Source organism: Lissotriton helveticus, chromosome 7 (assembly GCF_964261635.1).
Source record: "Lissotriton helveticus chromosome 7, aLisHel1.1, whole genome shotgun sequence".
Taxonomy (NCBI): Eukaryota; Metazoa; Chordata; class Amphibia; order Caudata; family Salamandridae; genus Lissotriton; species Lissotriton helveticus.
In genome coordinates, this window is record NC_136068.1 from 1,929,681,854 (window position 1) to 1,929,703,752 (window position 21,899).

At 51.6% G+C, this 21,899-nt stretch overlaps 1 protein-coding gene across 2 annotated transcripts in view; it reads right to left on the reverse strand.

Annotated features, from left to right (window-relative positions):
* LOC144770914 (uncharacterized) overlaps positions 1–21,899 on the reverse strand; it is a 72,645-nt gene that overhangs the window by 13,021 nt on the left and 37,725 nt on the right. For both annotated transcript variants that reach the window (XM_078655730.1, XM_078655729.1), the window contains exons 7-8: positions 4,477–4,599; positions 3,197–3,295 (exon numbers count right to left, since the gene is read on the reverse strand). In XM_078655730.1, the coding sequence (XP_078511856.1) occupies positions 3,197–3,295; positions 4,477–4,599 (222 nt within the window). The remainder of the gene's footprint in view (positions 1–3,196; positions 3,296–4,476; positions 4,600–21,899) is intronic.

Here is a 21,899-nt window from a genome sequence, read left to right on the forward strand (position 1 = left end):
AGATTCTTAAACACTCCTACTAGACTGAGAAAGATGCTAAGATTCGGGGGACGAGATCCAGCACTGTGGGCCCTGCGCCCTCTCAGAGAGTGCCTTGAGTCCGGAGGCGGTGCTGCTCCTGTGGCAGCAGGCCATGGCTGAGCAACACAGTGCCGCCGGGGTGTTGTTGCCCCTCTACAGGAAAGAATTGATGTCCCACAGCTCTACGCTGCTTCTGCCCCTGGCCTTCTGTATGTGCTGTAACAACTGAGGCACCCGCAGTTGCCCAACAAGAGCCGTTGAGATCCAGATCTAGCTGCTGACCCCCAATGTTGGGAATGGGCGGTGGAGCCCCAGCCAGAGATACGTGTGATTTGCCTTGCACACTGTTTGAGCCAGGGGAGCCCTTATATCGTGACAGTTTCGGCCACAGCGCAGGAGACATGGCCGTCCTTCCCTGATGAACTGCCTTGGTCCAGTACATTGACCACATCTTGAGACGGCCCAGGTGCGTCGATTGATTTCCCACTTATTTAGAGCTCTCCAGGATCAGCTACCATTGGAGGTGTTACTGGTTCAGACCAAATGGGATGGGGTTGTAGGGGAACCATTGTCATCTAAGAACTGGTTGAAGGTCCATGAGGGAGTGAGGACGATCAGCTCCAAAGCACGGTTCGAAACTATACCCTACAACTTTATACACCAGACATACTTTACTACACAAGTTCTCCATGGTATATATGGCTCTCGTCCAGCGAGATGCCTGCTCTGTGGGGCTCTGGTAGCCGACATGACCTATATGGTGGTGTCCTGCCAGTCCCTGTCCTGGTACTGGTGTGAACTGCTACAAAACCTAAATAGGCCTCAGGAAGGTTGTGCAGATAGAGTTCGGTCAAATATTATTGGGCATGCTCCCCTCTCTTCCAAAGAGGAAACCAAGCAGGAGATTTGTTCTTCTTGGGCTGGCACTGGCGAAGAGAAGCATAGCAATAGCATGGCTTAATCCGACGACTCCCACATATGCAGTGTGGTTGAAAGATGTTTCCAAATGGGCGGTTGCACAAGCGGTACGGATGAGACAAGTCTGTAGAGATGATAAACTTGAGGAAGATGTATGTGCTTCGTCTGCAATGCTGACTGACTTGAGAGCCACAGGGGTTGGAGGTAACTGGTGACGAGGCATGGTGCCTATGTACTGGAGAGCGGAGCGACACGGTCGGGGGAGGCCCAAGATGCGGGTCATTACGCTGTGGATAGTAGAAGTGTGTTTGTTCTGATCCTATGGTAAATGCACTGTAGTGGCTTCGTACAAGAGCAGAAGGGAGGGGGTGGGGGATTCATTTGTTGTATATTGGATTCAGGGATCCATGGCAATATGGTTTCTCTTAACGTCACTGTTTCCTAGCGATGCGTGTACAAATATCGATTTCTGTACGTACGACTATGGTGGGTCTACCTAGGACCCCAGACAACCGAGAGAGATAAAATGACATGATCATTAAGGTGAGATTCTTGTAGTGTACTGTCTATGAGATATCCCTGTAAATCAATATGGTTTAAAGGATTTAAAAAGAAGACTGGAAAGGATAGCTGAAGAAAAAGGCAAAGAGAAGCTTGCGCATTACTTGCGTTTCGTAACCCGTACAGTGTGCAGATGTTACTCGAATCAATAGGAAAGCTGCAGATGGGAACACCCTGATCTAGTAAATAAGGGCAAAAGAATTGATAAAAACAAAATGTGTGCCTTGCATTTATAGATGGAAAGGTACCACATGGAATGAAGAGTCTGATGTTGGAAGAACGTGAGGAGGAGCTGGCCTCTCGCAACATATCACTGGATTTAAAACGGAAAAGATGACACGGCTGGAACAGACAATATTGTAGTGTGTCAATTTAGATTCTGTATGAATTTTCCCGATTCATGCCCTTATATACGTACAATTCACATTGCCCTTATATAGGCATAGAAATCCAGTCCATATTTAGGCATAGCCCATGCTACCCAAAATACAGGCATGGCTACTTCCATTCGTTCATCTACGTCAAAACGATTTCTTGGAAAACCAAACTCTTAAGCCGGTAGGGGCATCCCCTTGCTTGAATATTGATTTCTTTAAGAACTTATTATTATGCATGAACATCTATTCCTTAGGGGTTCATTCATGACGTTCATATGCCCGACGCTTACGTCAATACTGGCATTCCTAAACACCTTCAAGGTATAAATATACCTTCACTTGCTATGGCAAAGCAAGGTGAGGTTCAGTGCAGTTCGGCTACCTACTTGCACGACGCAGCTCGCCACTGCAAGTACCGAAGGAAGCCAACTTCCCAGCAGACGCACTGACCAGACGCTGTGATCCTCCTGCCGAAAATCCAGCTCCAGTGTTTCTGACTCCCCTTGTAGGGTGTTGGAAGATCGAGTCCTGAGAAAGAGATACCAACCTCTGTCATTCTAAGGTATGGAGCTGATTAGAACCTGGACAAACTTTTGGCAAATTGTAGGCAAAAACTAAACTTATGCTAAAGCAGCACCTACTTCTTCCTTAGTACTAGACTTAGGTTAGGTACACTGGGGTAGGATTATTTAGAAGCACCAGTTGTGTATTTTAGCCTGTGTTATTTATGTATGTATTTTAATGAATATGTGATAGCCACAAAACCATGATATTACAATATTATTTTATATTACTGCTAACGCTGTGCATATTCTATTTCGCATTCTGTCTTACGATTGTAGCAGTTCATATCTCTAGCATGAGAAAGAAGACTGTTCAGTAAACCTTTTATTGAAACGCCCATCTCTCTATTTCTGTGCAACTTTGTAGAAATGAAGCATGCACGATTGACTGGGGTGAAATAGTTATCTATTGTTTCCACGACTCTGAAGATATTGTTCCCATTCTAGGGGAAACAAAGTTGTCATGTTTATGCGGTTGTCAAAGACTAATCCCTTCTTGTATATTCGAGAACGTTTCTAGTGACCTCTGAGTTAGCTGGCACACACACAATTAAGTTTAAAATACTCGATAGAGACATAATGACCTCAATCCTATGTCAAATCTATAGTGTATGTCATTCCAATGCACAGAGCCTGTTAGGTATGTAGGAACTACACTACATATAAATGACTAGTGCCAGAAAGGGCATAATCACGCTTCTCCACGGATATGAGCAGTATGACTTTTATTTCTATACAGCTAAATATTAGACTCACCTCTAGGTCTGATGAGACGTTCTATATGCGTTTCGTCCGGTGGGTCCGAGCCAAAGGTCTCAATCTCATCTTTTATACGGAATGAACCAACTTCACATTCTGCAACATATAAACAACAGTTACGTATCCTATTACCAGCAACAGAAATTCAAAATCTACTCTACAATCTTATGAAAATGGAGGGGTTCTCTGTGCATTAGGAGACTGAAGGGACAAGTCATTGTCTTTACAATTTTAAGAGAGGGATTTTGGAAGAGCTTGCATGATCGGATACCATAAAAGGGCCATTTTAAGGGATGAGTGGGAGCCTGATGAAATTAGGAAGTGTGCAAAAATAATTAATTCTTTGCACATTTCTAGGCTGGCAGCTAGTTTATGTGAGCGATCTGGGGTCCGATGTATGAAGCATTTTTGAGGTCGAAAGCAGGCCGATTCAAAGGATCAGGTCGTTTGTGAATGCAAAAAATGCTTTTTGGTATGTACAACCACCAAACTTCAATTCTATAGAATTTCAGTTTGGGTTTTTGAATAGGAATTTGTAAGGGGCGTGTTTAGGGCATCCTTTTCAAATACCGATTTGCAGTAATGTATATTAATGTTTTGCAACTGAATTACGGTAAAAAAAGATTAATCTTTTACTGACGACTGAAAGGTAATGGTAATCCTTTGTAAAAGGGACCCCTTCCCCTTTGAGATGTAAAAACAAATATTTTTAAGTGCAGGCAGGAGTCCTTGGGACCACCGCCAACTCTTAAAAAATGAATTGCAAACGTTTTTTATTTTTATTTTTAAAAAGCATCCTGTATTCCCTTCATGCAAATGGGCTGCATTTTAAAGAAAACAAGATTTCTTTACTTAAAAGCAATCACAGACATGATGGTCGCTGACCCCAGCAGGCAACAATCCCTCTGATGGCTATCATTTCTAATAGATCGCAAACTGTAAAATGCCTTATTAATATTCACGAGGTAGGTTGATTTACAACCTACTAGGAATTGCTCGTTTTAATTTAAAATTTCATACATTAGGAATATCGATTTTCTAATTACGATTCGCAGAAAATCGCAATAAGGAAATCCCTATCTCTAATGTTAGTATATCTGGCCTCTGACCACCACGTAGAGTCTGTTAAAGGCCCCTTGACATAAAGGGAACAGTTATTATCAGAAGGGAGTGTGGTCTGTTAGTTCAGGTCAAGATCTGGCTTGCAACTGGCTGGAAGGGCATCCCTTACTGAACAATCCCAGAAGTGGGAGAAATCAGATGTGTTAGTAGCTTACCTGGGCTGCGCTTGATTTCACCTTCACTGGCTCCGGCACCAAGGTGATCACTGAAAACTGAACCTGGATCGCCTTCCGTCAAATGAGTAGCGGTATTGAGAAACGGAAATCCTGCAGAACGAGCTGGAATGTGGAAAATTGGTAAAAAAAGGGGAATATGTGTGAGTTTTACACACTGCAATGGATCAATGTGAAGCAAACAGTACTAATCAGACATTGCATTCACTGTCTGAAGTGTTTGTACTAAGCAGCAATGGTACTGAAGTAATCAACTTCAATACAAGTTTCTCTTAAAGAAACCAGTTTCAAGGAAAGTAATGTGGCACATTGCCCGGCATCGCCCCCTGAAAGTGACAGATACGAGTAGGCAGAGTATTCAACTTTGGAGGTCAAATTCTGGTTAGCAATAAACTTCTTCTCTGAAATTGTCTACAGGTATTTGTAACATTTTGTCTGCATCTATCTGCGCTCCTGTATATCTCTTCTGCTCTCTTCTGCTCACTCTCCCACACCCACCTTTATGCCATCCTAACATGGATCACTGCGGCAAGCACACATATAAAATAATCTACCCACCCGCACTCACAAAAAAAGCCACTAAACGCTTTAAACACAACTTCCTGAGGTCCCACCCTGAAACACCCTTTGCCGACACCTACTTCTCACCGGTAAATGGATACCTGAACACTGATTTTTTTTTTTTTTTTTTTTTAAATATTTTTTTATTGCAGCAATATCAGACAATCAAACAGCAGTTTCCATCATCTCTCCTTGGTTCGCATGTGGTGTGTCGCCCCTCCCTCCAGTATTACACAGCCATTCAGCTCACAACCCATAGGTCGAGCGGCAACAGCACGTTGGGAAGAAAAAGGTAACAGGAGCGTTCAGTTCATGCCCATAGCCACCAATCGGAGGAGGAATAACATGGCTGCTTTTGGTCCTAACATTCTCTACTTCCTGACCCAAGGCCCAATGAACCAAGAGCCTCTTGTCACCCAACCCGAACAAACCCCCCCCCCCCCCTTCCCCACAACATCCCCAACCCCAACAACCCCTCCACCCCCGCCCAAGACCACCCCTAATAGCCCTCCCACCCCTGACCAGTCCCCCCTCCCCCCCAGGCGTGCCAAAGTACCGCCCAATCAGATTCGTAATCCCAACCACAGGACCAGATCCGGGATTTAGCACCAGGAGTCATCAGCTATCATTCGTAAGTCCTCACAGTGGAACTCAAAGGTAGGGAAGCAGCAAATCAGGTCTAGGCCGTCCCCCCGTCTGACGGGCGCTCCGCCGGAGCCGGACTATGTCCCGGGGAGTCCTCCTCCTCCATGTCCACGATAGTGAGTCCCAGGACCATCCCCTCCCACGCCCTGGCCCTCTCCAGTGCTGTGTCGTTGCCTGCCCTGAGCGCGGCTCGTAGGCGAACCTCACCCTCACACCTAGCCCACTTATACAGTTCAGACCTCCAGCGCCCTATCCCAGGGCCCCGGGACGCCTTCCATTGGGACGTGATGGCTCGCTTCGCCAGGATGAGCCCCAAGTCCAGAAACTTGCTAGTGGTTTTGTTTTTTGATGTGTGTGGGAACCAGTGTAGTATGCAATGCGCCATGGTGAGTTGCAGGTCCCTTTCCGTCACCTCCCGTAGAACCTCCACTACTTCCTCCCAAAAGGGCCCCAGCTCGGGACATGACCAGAACATGTGTTGGAAGTCGGCGGGATCTGCCGGGCAACGTGGGCAGGATGCCGGATGGGCCGGGAAGTATGTATGCAATTTATCAGGGGTCAGGTAGGCCCTATGCAGGACATAAAAGTGCACCAGCTGGAACCTTGCGTTGCGTGTGCTATTTCGGGCCCCCTCCAGTATTCCCTTCCATGCCTCCTCGGGGATCTCAGTCGCCAAGTCAGCCTCCCATTTCGCCTTCAAGGCCAGCAGTGGAGCGACAGATTCCGAGATCATGCGACGAGACAGGCACGCGACAGCCTTGACCGTCCCTGTCATCATCACGATGTACTGGCAGCCCAGAGACAATGGTGGCTCCGACATGCCTGTTCCCCAGTGTCTGCGGATCGCCGCCGTTAGGGCCGCATGAAGGAGGAAGTCCCCGCCTGCCAACCCAAAGCGGTCCTGGAGAAGATCAAAGGGTAACATCGCCCCGTTTTCGTACAGGTCACCCATGGATGACAGCCCCCGCTGATCCCATCCTTCTAGCCCGCGCCACGAGCCCCCGTGCGGAAGTGCCCCGCAGAGTCCAAGAGGGATCTCAGGTGCGTACGGAATCGCAATATCACACCTCCGGCGATATCTGTTCCAGCATTTCCGGGCTGTCGCAAACTCCTGTGTGAGGTGGAAATCCCCCATCGGTAGTCCCAGGACGATCCGCGACAGCACCTGGACTGGACCCGCCGGTTCTCCCGATCCGTCTGTCCCTCCCCTGGCCCGTGCTACCCATTGCGTCAGCCATTGCAGCTGTGCCGCCAAGTAGTAGAGCTCGTAGTCCGGCACTGCCAGCCCGCCATCTGCTCTAGGGCGGAGAAGTGTGGCGTGGGCCACCCTGCGCCTGCCTGCCCCCCACAAAAAGCCTATGACCATCGATCGCAGTCGCCGAAAGTAGCTCGCCGGGATCCAGATCGGGAGGGTCCCGAAGAAGTAAAGCAATCGTGGTAAGGTCACCATCTTGAGCAGCGCCACCCTCCCCATGAGTGATAGCGGGAGGGTACCCCAAAAGTCGAAGTTCCCTTTAGCATGCCTGATCGCCGACCCGATATTCCCCTCAAGGATATCGGCCCTGTCGTGGAAGATCGTGGTGCCAAGGTATCGTAGGCCTCTCTCCACCCAGGTCACGCCCTCCGTTCCCTGCGGGCACTCTCCCCGCGGGCGGGTCGGAAATAGGTGGGACTTCGCCCAGTTCACACGAAGACCGGAGACATTGCTCAGCGAGTGCAGGAGAGCCTTAGCACCACGCAGAGAGTCCGCCGAGTCAGCCAGGAACATCAGCAGATCATCTGCGTACAATGCTATGTGGTGTACCTGGCCATAGACGTCCAGTCCCTGGTACGCCCGGCCCAGCCGGGCTCGTGCTGCAAGGGGTTCGACAGCCAAGGCAAATAGTAAGGGGGAGAGAGGGCATCCCTGACGGGTGCCCCTGCCCACCCTGCACATCTCAGAGATAACCCTCCCTGTCCTGACTCTCGCCGTCGCTTCTTGGTAGAGCAGTCCCGTCCACCCCACGAAGCCTTCCCCAAGGCCCAACGCTCGTAAGACATGGAATAAGTAAGGCCATTCCAAGCTGTCAAATGCCTTCTCCATATCGACAGCAAACACCACCGCCTCGTCTCCATCATAAGTGTCGGCCTCCAGTATGTGTAAGAGTCGCCGCACATTAAGCGCCGTATTGCGGGCCGGGATGAAGCCCGACTGGTCCGCATGCACCAGCCTGGACATGTGAGGGAGCAATCTCGTCGCCAAAATCTTACTCAGGATTTTGTAATCCAGGTTAAGCATGGACAGCGGGCGGTAAGCCGATCTGTCCCATGGTTCCTTACCCGGCTTCAGAAGGGGGACAATCAACGCCTCTCTCGTGGTCTCGGGTAGACAGCCCAATCGCCTTGATTCATTGTACAGCCACGTCAGCCGGGGCGCAAGGAGGTCCACGTAGGTGAGGTAGAATTCCGCAGGGAATCCATCAGTGCCCGGCGTCTTATTCCTAGCCATACTCTTAATGGCGACTCGTACCTCTCTCTCCGCGATTTTGTCACCGAGCCGTTTCGCCTCCTCCTCACCTAGGTCCGGCAGGTCCAGGTCCTCCATAAAGGTCTGGAACTCCGCCAACGAAGGGAGGACCCTGCTGCGATATAGCTCAGTATAGTAGTCGTAGAACAACGCGTTGATCCCCTGCTGATCGAATCTCGCCGCTCCCGTGTGATCTCGGAGCTCAAGGATGACCGAGCCCCGGCGGGCCGGGTTGGCCAGCCAGGCCAGGAGGGCCCCCGATTTATCGCGTTCCGAGTGCGTTCGCGTGAGATAGGCTCTGTAGTCAAAGCACCGGAGGCGCTCCACCGATGCCGCCACCGCCTCTCGCGCCCCCAGCAGGTCTCCGTGAGTGTCCGGCCGCTCAGGTCTTGCTCTCTCCAGCCTCCGCAGGGTCGCGTCCCCCTTCCCAATTTCGTCCAGAAGCGTTTTCCGCACTCCCGACGCCGTTGCTATGCATTGGCCTCGCAACACCGATTTGAACGCGTCCCATTCCGTTGCAGCTGAACCCGCCGTGCCCGCATTCACCCGAAAATAGTCCTCTATGCCTGACGCAATTGTGGTCCGGAAGAGCTGGTCGTCCAGCGCCTCAGGACGTAGTTTCCAAGCCGGTATCCTCGGGCGGATCTGCGACCAGCGCAGCCGCACGAGGAGCGGGTTATGGTCCGAGATCGAGCGCGTGAGATACTCACTGTGGCTCACTTCCGCGTGCACGTCCTGGGAGCTCAGGAAGGCGTCAATGCGGACGTGTAGCTCGTGGATGCCGGAGAAGAATGAGTAGTCCCTGTCCAGTGGATGGTTAGCCCTCCAAGAGTCAACCAGTCCCCACTGGCGTTGCCAGGCGGAGCGCGCAAGTGCAAGTCTACCAGCTGGTGCAATCTGTAGGGGGGGGTGGGACCTGTCCAGGGTAATGTCGGCCACGCTGTTAAAATCGCCGCCCAGGAGCAAGGGCTCCACCAAGAACTGAGCTAGTTTGTGGGACAAAAGGGAGAGGAAAGCAGGTTGTTCGACATTCGGGGCGTACAAACAACCCAGGTTAAGGTCCCTCCCGTCCAGCCTGCCCCGCACCATTACGTATCTCCCTTCCGGGTCAATTACCTGTTGTGTGCACAGGAAGGGTACCCCCGCCCGTATCCAGATGGCCACCCCCCGCGCATAGGCAGAGTAGCCAGTGTGAAAGACCTGTCCCCTCCAGCGCCGCTGCAGAGCCCTCCCCTCCTTATCCAGCAGATGTGTTTCTTGAAGGAAGGCGATGTGAATGCCCCGCCTGACCAGATAGGAGTGAATTTTATGACGCCTATGCATCGAGTGCATCCCTCTGACGTTCCATGTGAGACATTTGTAGCCTAAGTCGGATCCCATGGTAGAGTCCACCATGTCCCAATCCCCCTCTCAGCAACCCCTCCAGCACGCCTAGGCCCCCCCCTTGTCCCCCCCCCAACTTGTACGATCAACCTACCCCAACTCCCACTCCCCCGGACAGAGAACCAACATGGAAACCCCATCCAAACACAGTCACCAAAAAAGCGTATCATTACAAAATAGGGCTGGAGTGTCGGCAATGCCGGCTCCAGACAGGCCCGAAGTCCCCCGCCCCCGCCCCACTACCCCCAACAACCAACAGGAGATGTCCCCCGACTCTCCCCGTCCCCAAGGTCTCAGTAAGAAGTCCCAGTGGGCAGCCGCACCCCACAGCACAGCGTCCTGAAGCGGCCCTCTTCCGCCCACGCATCCCGGTACCTTACTCATGCGATCAATGTCCCTCGAACCATCTCAGCCCAGGATACCATCCGCAGTCTGGGGAGTCACAACCGGCAGGTCTGTCTCTGACAACTCATGCCCACTGCTGGAGCCAGGGCTGGGAGCGCTGGCCTTCGACTGCTCCGAAGCACTACTGGAAGGGCTGGCGTCCCCCTGGCTAATGGTCGCCACTGCCTGCACCGCCTTGGCGCGCTCCTGTTGCCAGTCCGATGGGGAGCCAGGTCGTCTCGCCGGCGCCGTTTCCGTTGTGTGTCTCCTGGGGGGGGTCCTCGGCGCGTGGTCCCCTGCCGACTCCCCTCTTGAATCCAGCCAGCTCCAAGCCTCTTGTGGTGTCAGGAAAAAGTGGGTGCGCTCTCCTGCGACCACCCGCAGTCGCGCCGGGAACATCATAGCGTAGGGCAGTTGTAACGACCTCAGTTTCCTCTTGACAGCCAGGAAGGAGGCCCGCTGCTTTTGCACCTCTCTGGTGAAGTCCGGAAAGATCATGATCCGACTGTTGTCGATGCTCAGGTCCGGGATGTCTCTCACTCTCCGCAGGATATGGTCTCTGTCTCTGAAGTGCAGAAGACGCAGTACGATCGGTCGCGGAGGCGCCCCCTGTTTGGGAGGACGGGCTGGGACTCTGTGAGCCCGTTCAATGGCAAAGAACGTCGAAAGTCCCTCCGGGGCCACCTCTGAGCGTAGCCAGCCCTCCAGGTAGGTGACCGCGTCTCGCCCCTCGGCTTTTTCGGGTACCCCCACAAGGCGAAGATTATTGCGCCGAGAGCGCCCTTCACTGTCCTCAGCTCGGAGCTCCAGCACTCGTACCTTCTGCGCCATTTCCGCCAGTGTTGTCTTTAGCTCCGCCACGTCCCCTGGCAAACTTTTCAGGGTACCCTCGGAAGTCGCTACCCGCTCCTTCAGCTTTTTGTGGTCGTCCCTTAGCAGAGACAGGTCCGACCCGATGGTGTCCATGCGTTTCTCGAGGGCCTCCCGCGACGCCACAATCGCCTGCATTATGTCCCCCAGGGAGGGGTCCCGCGGGCGGGATGGACTCCCGGCCCCCGCCCCCGGCGGGACTTCGTCCTCTGGGTGCCCCGGGTCGTCCAGCTTCAGTGCCTCGAAGCCCTTCTTCCTGCTGCCGCGTGTCATCCTGGCTGGCAGGTCGCGTTGCGTGCCCCTTCCAGACCCTGGTCCGCCTCACGACCTTCACCCACTCCGATCTCTGGATCCACGCCCCGTGGGGACCAGCCCTTGTAGTAACCCAAGTGCTGGGGCTCGTTCCACCAGGGCTGCGGGGCACGATAGACCCGGGTCAGGGCACCTGGCGAGGTTCCCGCGTCGAGATTGCTCAGGCCGGATGTGCACCTACGGGCCCCAGTTCTAATGCGGCGCGCTGGTCACGGGCAGGCAGACGCTCCCTCCCGCCTATGCGTCGCGGGGGCGGGCAGCCAGCCTCTCACCCCCTGCACTCCTCTCCGTCGCCACTCGTGTGCTGTACACCCCCCTGCGGTGTAGGTTCCTCGGGAGTCCCCTCAGTAGGGCGGACCAGGTGCTCTGCGCCGACCCCGAGCCCCACACAGACCCAGAGGCTCCGAAGTCAGTTCTTCACGTCGGTCCTCGTGTCCCAGCCGGCGCCATCTTAGGGTCAGGCAGTGAGGCCGTCCTCTGCCCCGCAGCTCCGTGCACGAGGATGTCAGCCAGCTCTCCTCACCTCCGTTTGCGTTCCGGTGGGAACGACGGTAGACTCCAGCCACCACAGCAGTAGGGGAGCTCTCCACCGCTTTGTAGGCTCCGGCGCCAGGCGCGTCAGTTCAGGACGGCGACCGCCATCTTAGGCTCTCTTATCGCCGGGTGCCGCGCTCACCGCTCTGAGTGCGGCGGGGGCAGTCGCAGAGGCCCCCAGACCCCCAAATTCTCACTGTGCGCCTCTGATGCTCTCTTGAGCACTCGTGGGGGGTCAGAACGCGAGTCGGGGCGCAGGATATGTGGCGGTGTGAGGCGGGCACGGAGGAGCTCCGGAGTCCCGCTTCCACCTACATCGGCGCCTAAGCCACGCCCTCATGGATCCCTGAACACTGATATCATCTTTCACACCGCACGCAGAGCTCAATGGAGAAAAGCGTTCCTTACCTTACTCAACGTCCCCACCATCAGGAAATCCACTCATGGACTAACACTCTCCATCGCACCATCCAAACTCTTCCCAGGCAGTACAGCCATCACTATCTACAATAACGGGATTGTCCTAATTCAATCCACAGACAGGAACCTGGAATTACTCGACAACTTGTTCCCCTCTTTCAAAGAGCACCTCTTCAACCGGCGGCCCTCCACACATACTCCAATCCAACTGAACCAGAACTCCTCGCGTCCAACTAACGTCTCAGAACGACCCACTGCCTCTAACCCTCACAACTTGACTCTATGCCATCCAAAATACCCCCCCAATCTCTCCACCCCCGCCACTCCCTACACTCCCGCCGCACCTAGCTCCCCCTCCAGCCGTGACCTCTCTCCCCCCACTCCCGGCTCCCTCCCTCCTGGACCCCACTCCTCCCTCAACATCTCCCCCCCACTCTCTGCACTCAAACGACGCCTGACATACACCCCTCCCTCAACATCTTCCCCCCACTCCCGGCACTCCCGCCACTCCTAGCCCTCACTCCTCCCTCAACAGCGCCCCCCCCATCCTCTGCATTCAACCCATTCCAGACCTACACCCCACACTCATCTCCCCCCCTCCCTGCACCCCCGCCACCCCTAGCCTCCACTCTTCCCTCAACCGTTCACTCCCCACCCTTAGCTCCCCCTCCACTCCTGGTCCCCACTCCCCCTCAACATCTCCCCCCCCATTCTCACTCCCCATTTCTACACTTGCCCCCCCGCAACGACCAGTCTCCACACGTCTCGCATTTGCCTCACCCCTCCTGTCACTGATTACCCTTCCAATAACTCTAACCCCATACACAACGGCATATTGGATACAATCATGACCACCCTCCTCCAAGTGAAAGAAGAACTCCACACGCTCAAAGAGTTACTCCTCACGCACACCGAGCACCCCCCCCTCGCCACCACTTCTCAACGAATCAACAACTCCCCCTCACATCCTAGTCACCCCTTACATGGGACCTCTATCCCCTCTCGCAATACCTCCAACCGGCCTCAGCGCACTATCAAGACACATCCTAATCGCTCCTTGCATTGGACCTCTATCCCCTCTCGCAATACCGCCAACCGCCCCCAGCGCGCAATCAAGACTCTCTCGGACCGCGACATACACACCCTACTCAGCACATATGTACCGGCATCCCAAAACAGCTTAGCCACCACACACATGTCCATTCCCACGATTCTCTCCAAGCCTATCAGGCACCCCAAGCATAGCAACAGAGGCTCTGTTCCCAACAACCTCACTAAAGTCCCTCTCACTATGGACCCCGCCACCTCCCCCTGCACCCCCAGACTCAAATGCACACTTCTCAACTGTAGATCGGCCCAGAAACACTCGACGGAGGTCGCTGACCTCATCTTGTCTAGGAACCTTGACCTGGCCATACTAACTGAAACATGGTTAACTGAATCCTCCAATCCTATCATGGATATCCTAGTCCCCCCCAACTACTGCATCACTAGACTTGACAGGTCCAACAAGATAGGTGGCGGAATCGCCTGCATTTACAAGAGCAACCTCTCTATTAATAAAGTCACCGCCCCTTCTCTTACCTCCTGTGAATACTTCTGCCTTGATGTTATCAGTGAGAACAAACCTGTATGTTCACTACACATCATGTACCACCCCCCGGGGGACAACCTCGTCTTCTCCCAACAACTCATGGACACAATGTCAATCAACGCAGGACGGCAAAACACACAAATCTACCTTGGTGACTACAATCTCCATTGGAATGATTGCAGTGACGCAGTAGTTAATATCCTCAAAAATTTCCTTAACGCTTCTGACCTCACTCAAATTTGCAACACCCCGACACATGACAAAGGCTCTACCCTCGACCTGGTCATCTCCAAAGAAGGCACCACTCAACTTGACTCAATCCAACCTTGTGACTGGTCAGACCACCATATTATCACATTCCTTATCAAGGAAAAAGTAAAACTCATCCCGGTGCAATACTCCATGCCCAAAGTTTGGAAAAGAGACATGAGGAAACTCAATCCAAACTCTCTACCCCCTAACAGCTGCAATCTCCTACTCCCCCCTACCAACGTTACTGACGTTCAGCACCTAACTGACCACTATCTCAACTCCATGGCCTCAATAATCAATGAGGCCACTCCAATGCAACTGAAAAGAGTATCCACTAAGATATACAACCCCTGGTACAACGGGAGTCTTAATGAAGAGAGACGGGCTATGCGAACGGCAGAGCGCACCTGGAGATCAGTTCCTTCGACATTGCATCTTAATACTCAGAGGAAAAAGAGAAATGCATACTTTAGGAAAATAAAACGCTCGAAGTCAGAGTTCTTCAGACTCCAGCTAGACCAAGCAAAAAAACGTCCAAGTAAACTGTTCGAGCTAATCCGATCTCAATCCAAGGAACAACCCGAAGCTGTCGACATTATGAGCACCACTCCTTCCTGTGAAGATTTCGCAGCTTTCTTTAACAAAAAAACTGACAATATAAAGAGCGACCTCCTCAATGATGCAAGCCTTTACTCAATACCCAACTGCATAACACCCAATAAACTAAAAAACAATGTGACATGGTCATCCTTTGACACCTACTCTGAAGAGGAAATTGACAGAATACTCAGCACCCTGAAACCATCCAATCACCTCACTGACCCTCTTCCTGCTAATGCCGTAAAATACTTCATCCCTTTGCTACTCCCACTCTGGACTAAAATTATCAATAGCTCACTACAACAAGGAACCATCCCGGACTCCCTTAAAGTTGGACAAGTTACACCGTTACTGAAGAAACCGACAGCCGACCCCACTGATCTAAACAACTACCGTCCGATTACCAACATTCTCACTCTCGCCAAACTGTTAGAAAAATGCGTCCAACTACAAACGACAAAGCACATAGAACAGTTTGATCTCCTCAACCCACACCAATCAGGCTTCCGAGCAGGGCACAGCACCGAAACAGCTATGACTCACATAATTGACGACGCCATCCAAATCTTAGATCAAAATAATACCTGCCTCCTCATCCTTCTTGATCTCTCTTCAGCATTCGACACAGTGAAACATGAGAACTTACTCGAACTCCTAAAGACAAGAATGGGCTTCTCTGGGACTGTGCTTAGCTGGTTCACTTCCTTTCTACACAACAGGTCTCAAAAATTCAAGAGCAAAAACCTGATGTCTTCACCAGTACCGGTATCGTTAGGTGTCCCTCAAGGATCCTGCCTATCCCCTACTTTGTTCAACCTAGTTATGGAACCTCTCACCACCCTGCTACAAGCATCCAATGTACACTTTCACATGTACGCCGATGACACTCAAATATATCTCAAGTTACAATCCCCCAAAGACATCCTGAGTCTGAATTCAACGATCAGAAGCACCCAATCTTGGCTGGCCGATAACCACCTCAAACTCAATGCTATGAAGACTGAGTTCCTCCTTATCTCACCTCCCACGAAAATATCTTCCGCACAAACATGGCTTAAGCACCTAACAGCACTCAATGTCTAACCGACCATCGTGGACTCAGCAAAATCCTTAGGCATAACACTTGACACCAACCTCAACATGCAGCAGCATATCAGCAAGGCTACTAAGGGGGCGAACTTCCAAATAAATACCTTGAGGAAACTGAAACCCTTCCTCCCAGCAAAAGACTTCCAAACAGCAGTACAAGCACTAGTCATCCCTCGCATAGACTACGGCAGCGTGTCCCTCTGCGGCCTCCCCCTTACGACAACTGCACCCCTCAGAGCGTCACTAAATGCGGCAGCAAGACTCATCACTGGATCAAAAAAACATTCGCATATCTCCCCTGACTTCAAAGCCTTCAACAGGCTGCCCCTTGAAGCCAGAATACAGCTGAAAATTGCCTGCATGACGCACAAGGCTATACACCTGAAATCACCCAGCTACCTCACTCATAAGTTAACAATTTCCGGCGGGTCCAGAACTACCAGGAGCACAAACAATCTTCTGCTGAAACCGCGAAGATTCTGGAAGGAAAAAACTTACAAACGCTCCTTCTCTGGAATGGCGCCCAGGATCTGGAACGCACTTCCTCCTCAAACGAGGCTCATCTCCTCCTCCCTTCTTTTTAAGAAAGAAGTCAAAAATATCCTTATGGCTAAATACACTTGAACAATTCGTTTGATTGACATTGCGTCGAACAGTATTACCAGTATTTTATTATGATATAGCCTTTATATTCCTATGCACGTGTGTTTTGACTTATATTTCTATATTATTTACATCGTTCTGATGACCTACGCTCCAACTATGCCATGCTACCTCATACCTGTACTATACGTAATATTTTTGCTATGTACATGAACTTGATGATCTACCTCCCTACTATGCCCTCTTGTTCCCCTACCCCCCCACTTGCCTGTGTAAAGCGTTCTGTTATCTGCAAAGATCTTGTTCGCGCTATATAAAACTTTCAAAATAAATAAAATAAATAAATAAAATGTTAAGATTTTTACTGTTTGAACAGTACGGTGTAGTATTGCAATTCTTCTATGGAAAACGCTGCGCTCTTAGAGATGGGATAACATAGGTGCTTGCAGAGTATATTTAATCCTACTGGAACGTACATCAAGACCTTTACTGCTCACGGGTGCTGAGACAATCATCGCCACTTCATATCTCATCTTTCTCACAGTCATTATAGTCCATTATAGCTAACTTTGAATCAATGGGGGTGGCGAGGGTACTCTTTAAGGGAGCTGAAAGCCTTCCTTTTTCCGGTATACATGACCAGGAATTTGTATTTTAGTTTTAATGCAAATGGGTGTCTTAACGAACAGTGTAGTTTCACAACCCTGTTCGAGAATCTTCTATTAATGTTCAGTATTATGTTATGTGTATTTGTAAAGCGCAGTATTACTTGCGAGGGTATCCTGGTGCTCAGCAGGTGTTTGGGTCGAGCACAGTTTGGTTAATTTAAAAGTAAAACCTTCAGCTTCTTGCAGAATTCAAGAAAAGAGGAGGAGGCTCTGATGTGGGGTGAAAGGTTGTTCCATGCTTTAGGAGTGATGTTAAAGAACGCACATCCTTCTAATCTGGCTCTGTGAATGCTGGGATGCGTGCAAGTATGAGTCCTGCCGAGTGGAGGTGCCTGGGTGGGATGCGTGCAAGTATGAGTCCTGCCGAGTGGAGGTGCCTGAGTGGGATGCGTGCAAGTATGAGTCCTGCCGAGTGGAGGTGCCTGGGTGGGATGCGTGCAAGTATGAGTCAGCCGAGTGGAGGTGCCTGAGTGGGATGCGTGCAAGTATGAGTCCTGCCGAGTGGAGGTGCCTGGGTGGGATGCATGCAAGTATGAGTCCTGCCGAGTGGAGGTGCCTGGGTGGGATGCGTGCAAGTATGAGTCCTGCCGAGTGGAGGTGCCTGAGTGGGATGCGTGCAAGTATGAGTCCTGCCGAGTGGAGGTGCCTGAATGCGATGCGTGCAAGTATGAGTCCTGCCGAGTGGAGGTGCCTGAGTGGGATGCGTGCAAGTATGAGTCCTGCCGAGTGGAGGTGCCTGGGTGGGATGCGTGCAAGTATGAGTCCTGCCGAGTGGAGGTGCCTGGGTGGGATGCGTGCAAGTATGAGTCCTGCCGAGTGGAGGTGCCTGAGTGGGATGAGTGCAAGTATGAGTCCTGCTGAGTGGAGGTGCCTGGGTGGGATGCGTGCAAGTATGAATCCTGCCGAGTGGAGGTGCCTGGGTGGGATGCGTGCAAGTATGAGTCCTGCCGAGTGGAGGTGCCTGAATGCGATGCGTGCAAGTATGAGTCCTGCCGAGTGGAGGTGCCTGAGTGGGATGCGTGCAAGTATGAGTCCTGCCGAGTGGAGGTGCCTGGGTGGGATGCGTGCAAGTATGAGTCCTGCCGAGTGGAGGTGCCTGGGTGGGATGCGTGCAAGTATGAGTCCTGCCGAGTGGAGGTGCCTGAGTGGGATGAGTGCAAGTATGAGTCCTGCTGAGTGGAGGTGCCTGAGTGGGATGAGTGCAAGTATGAGTCCTGTCGAGTGGAGGTGCCTGAGTGGGATGCGTGCAAGTATGAATCCTGCCGAGTGGAGGTGCCTGGGTGGGATGCGTGCAAGTGGATGTATGATGTTACAACGCATACTTTTACATCGCGTGCCTTTACAACGCGGTATTTATACAACAAATACCATTACAACGCATAGTGCTTTTAGGCGCTGGATAGTGAATTGTTTAATTTACAATTCCAACTCCAGTCCCCGTGGATAGTAGGGAAGGTGTTGGATAGTACATTAAACCCATTCCCTATCCTAGAGCGCCCCCCAGCGCAATGCGTTGTAATGGTTTGCGTTGTAAAAGTTGCGTTGTAAAGGCACTGCGTGGTAAAAGTTGTATTGTAAAGGTTGTTTACCGTGCAAGTTTGAGTCCTGCCGAGTGGAGGTGCCTGAGCGGGATGCGTGCAAGTTTGAGTCCTGTCGAGTGGAGGTGCCTGGGTGGGATGCGTGCAAGTATGAGTCCTGCCAAGTGGAGGTGCCTGGGTGGGATGCATGCAAGTATGAGTCCTGCCAAGTGGAGGTGCCTGAGTGGGATGCGTGCAAGTTTGAGTCCTGCCGAGTGGAGGTGCCCGAGTGGGATGCGTGCAAGTATGAGTCCTGCCGAGTGGAGGTGCCTGGGTGGGATGCGTGCAAGTATGAGTCCTGCTGAGTGGAGGTGCCTGGGTGGGATGCGTGCCAGTTTGAGTCCTGCCGAGTGGAGGTGCCTGGGTGGGATGCGTGCAAGTATGAGTCCTGCTGAGTGGAGGTGCCTGAGTGGGATGCGTGCAAGTATGAGTCCTGCCGAGTGGAGGTGCCTGAGTGGGATGCGTGCAAGTATGAGTCCTGCCGAGTGGAGGTGCCTGAGTGGGATGCGTGCATGTATGAGTCCTGCCGAGTGGAGGTGCCTGGGTGGGATGCGTGCAAGTATGAGTCCTGCCGAGTGGAGGTGCCTGAGTGGGATGCGTGCAAGTATGAGTCCTGCCGAGTGGAGGTGCCTGAATGCGATGCGTGCAAGTATGAATCCTGCCGAGTGGAGGTGCCTGGGTGGGATGCGTGCAAGTATGAGTCCTGCCGAGTGGAGGTGCCTGGGTGGGATGCGTGCAAGTATGAGTCCTGCTGAGTGGAGGTGCCTGGGTGGGATGCGTGCCAGTTTGAGTCCTGCCGAGTGGAGGTGCCTGGGTGGGATGCGTGCAAGTATGAGTCCTGCCGAGTGGAGGTGCCTGGGTGGGATGCGTGCCAGTTTGAGTCCTGCCGAGTGGAGGTGCCTGGGTGGGATGCATGCAAGTATGAGTCCTGCCAAGTGGAGGTGCCGGAGTGGGATGCGTGCATGTATGAGTCCTGCCGAGTGGAGGTGCCTGGGTGGGATGCGTGCAAGTATGAGTCCTGCCGAGTGGAGGTGCCTGAGTGGGATGCGTGCAAGTATGAGTCCTGCCGAGTGGAGGTGCCTGAATGCGATGCGTGCAAGTATGAATCCTGCCGAGTGGAGGTGCCTGAATGCGATGCGTGCAAGTATGAATCCTGCCGAGTGGAGGTGCCTGGGTGGGATGCGTGCAAGTATGAGTCCTGCCGAGTGGAGGTGCCTGGGTGGGATGCGTGCAAGTATGAGTCCTGCTGAGTGGAGGTGCCTGGGTGGGATGCGTGCCAGTTTGAGTCCTGCCGAGTGGAGGTGCCTGGGTGGGATGCATGCAAGTATGAGTCCTGCCAAGTGGAGGTGCCTGAGTGGGATGCGTGCAAGTTTGAGTCCTGCCGAGTGGAGGTGCCCGAGTGGGATGCGTGCAAGTATGAGTTCTGCCGAGTGGAGGTGCCTGGGTGGGATGCGTGCAAGTATGAGTCCTGCCGAGTGGAGGTGCCTGAGTGGGATGCGTGCATGTATGAGTCCTGCCGAGTGGAGGTGCCTGGGTGGTTTGCGGAAGAAGATTAGACTATTCCAGTAGGTCTCGCGCCTTGTTTCTTGTGTTAGGGGTATTGTCCGAGAAGAAAACTACGAGTTGTATTGTAAATTGTTCTTGGACCCTGATTTTAATGGGGTGAGGTATAACCAGGGCGACTGGAATTATGCGATTCTGTGGTGGCAGACTTTTACGCATAACTAAGGATTTGCCACATAGTCCATCATCTCCTTCCTGCACAATCTGTCGATTTTAACCCAAAAAAGTTATTTCTGGCTTAAACGGATCAATAGTTACTAAAAACCTGGCAATATGTGTTTGCACGTGTAAGAAGACCCTTTGCAAAGGTTAACTGGTAATCTTTCAGTTCTTGTAATGGTACGGGGAAGCGACTAAAAACATTAATTAGTTTTTAAGACTAGTCTGTTTACCAAGCGTAATTCAACCCCATAATGCAAGGACTGTGATTATAAACTGTAGGAGTCAGTTTAATGAACATAACCAGAGGTAACTGAACATTTCTTTGCCAGACTCCAGACTGATCAGATACAAGGCTTTTTCTTTACAACCATGTTTGGCTTCAGTGAGGTGTAGCGTGTGCCCTTTTAGTACCACAATCTCTGACGCACATCTGGGGGTACTCCACCAACGTGGGGACACTGACTCAGACAACAGAAAAGTGATAGTTTGAACTTAGTTTTGCCACTCTTCAAACCAATAATGCAGAAACACAAATGGGGGGCTAGTTTTCCCATTCAGAGAGAAAGTGACCCAGAAGTCAGGATGGACTGTTTCTCTTTAGGCGGGGAAAAGACTGATTTGCACATTGTTGGTTGAAATGGCATTGGCAACCTACATAAAAGAAAGGAATAGAATACTGCCCCGGAGGAATTCAGAGTGGTGAAGACTGATTCAAGCATGCCTATCCATCACTTTTCTTCATGCAAAGCTTTATATTATTGTGTTCACTTATCCCTGCTCTATAAATGTGTATTTCTTGGCTGGTAATCTCCTGCCCTTTTTTATCCCCTCCTTCTATCCCACCAATTCCACCCAGTTGTGTGTTTCCGACTTCCAGTTATACGTGGTGGTTGCTGAGTTGCCCCTCTGTCTCCCCATCACCTTCCTCAAGAACGTAAAATTCTCTCACTTCCTTTCACATCTCAGGTATCTCTTACTGCTTTTCTCTGAAAAGCTTCTCCCTCTTGTAGCGGTGTCGTTCAATTGCTTTTAACAAAATCAGTTTTTCATATTTTTCCCTTTGATGATTCTCTCTTGAGCAGTGGTCTCCTCACCTTCATTTCACCTTTGAAGTCTCTCTTCCTGCTCTCGACCTTAGAAGGGTTTTTCTCATGAAGCTATGTCTTTCACTTTCTGTTATCTGTGAAATCTTTTAGCTTTTTCTCGTAGATGTTTCTCTATCAACGCTGCCTTTCACCTTGTAAACTACTCTTACTGATGTCCCGTGGGCTTTCTTTCCTTTGCCTACTTACCTCCAACTTTCCTTCTCTCATGATTACCTCACTGTGCCCTACTGTCAATGTTTCCTGTCATCACTCTGGTCACTGGCAGAGAGAGCAGGCCTTCCTTGATTGGTTAAAAGAGTTCCCATTTCTCACCTACAATTGCTGCTCTTACCCAAAAGGACAAGTGCAGGGAAATGCGATGTTGAACTGAACAAATGCAAAGGTCCACACAGAAGGCAGAACTGGACTTCAATGTGTGGACATTGCCTCGTGGAATCCAGTGGGGTAAGGTACTGTAAATGGACTCAAAAGGTTTTGTGTGATGTACTACTGGGTGACAACATGATTTCATGTTTGCACAGCGCATTCTATGATTAAATTAAGAGAAGGAGAAATGTGGTTAACTTTAGACGATCA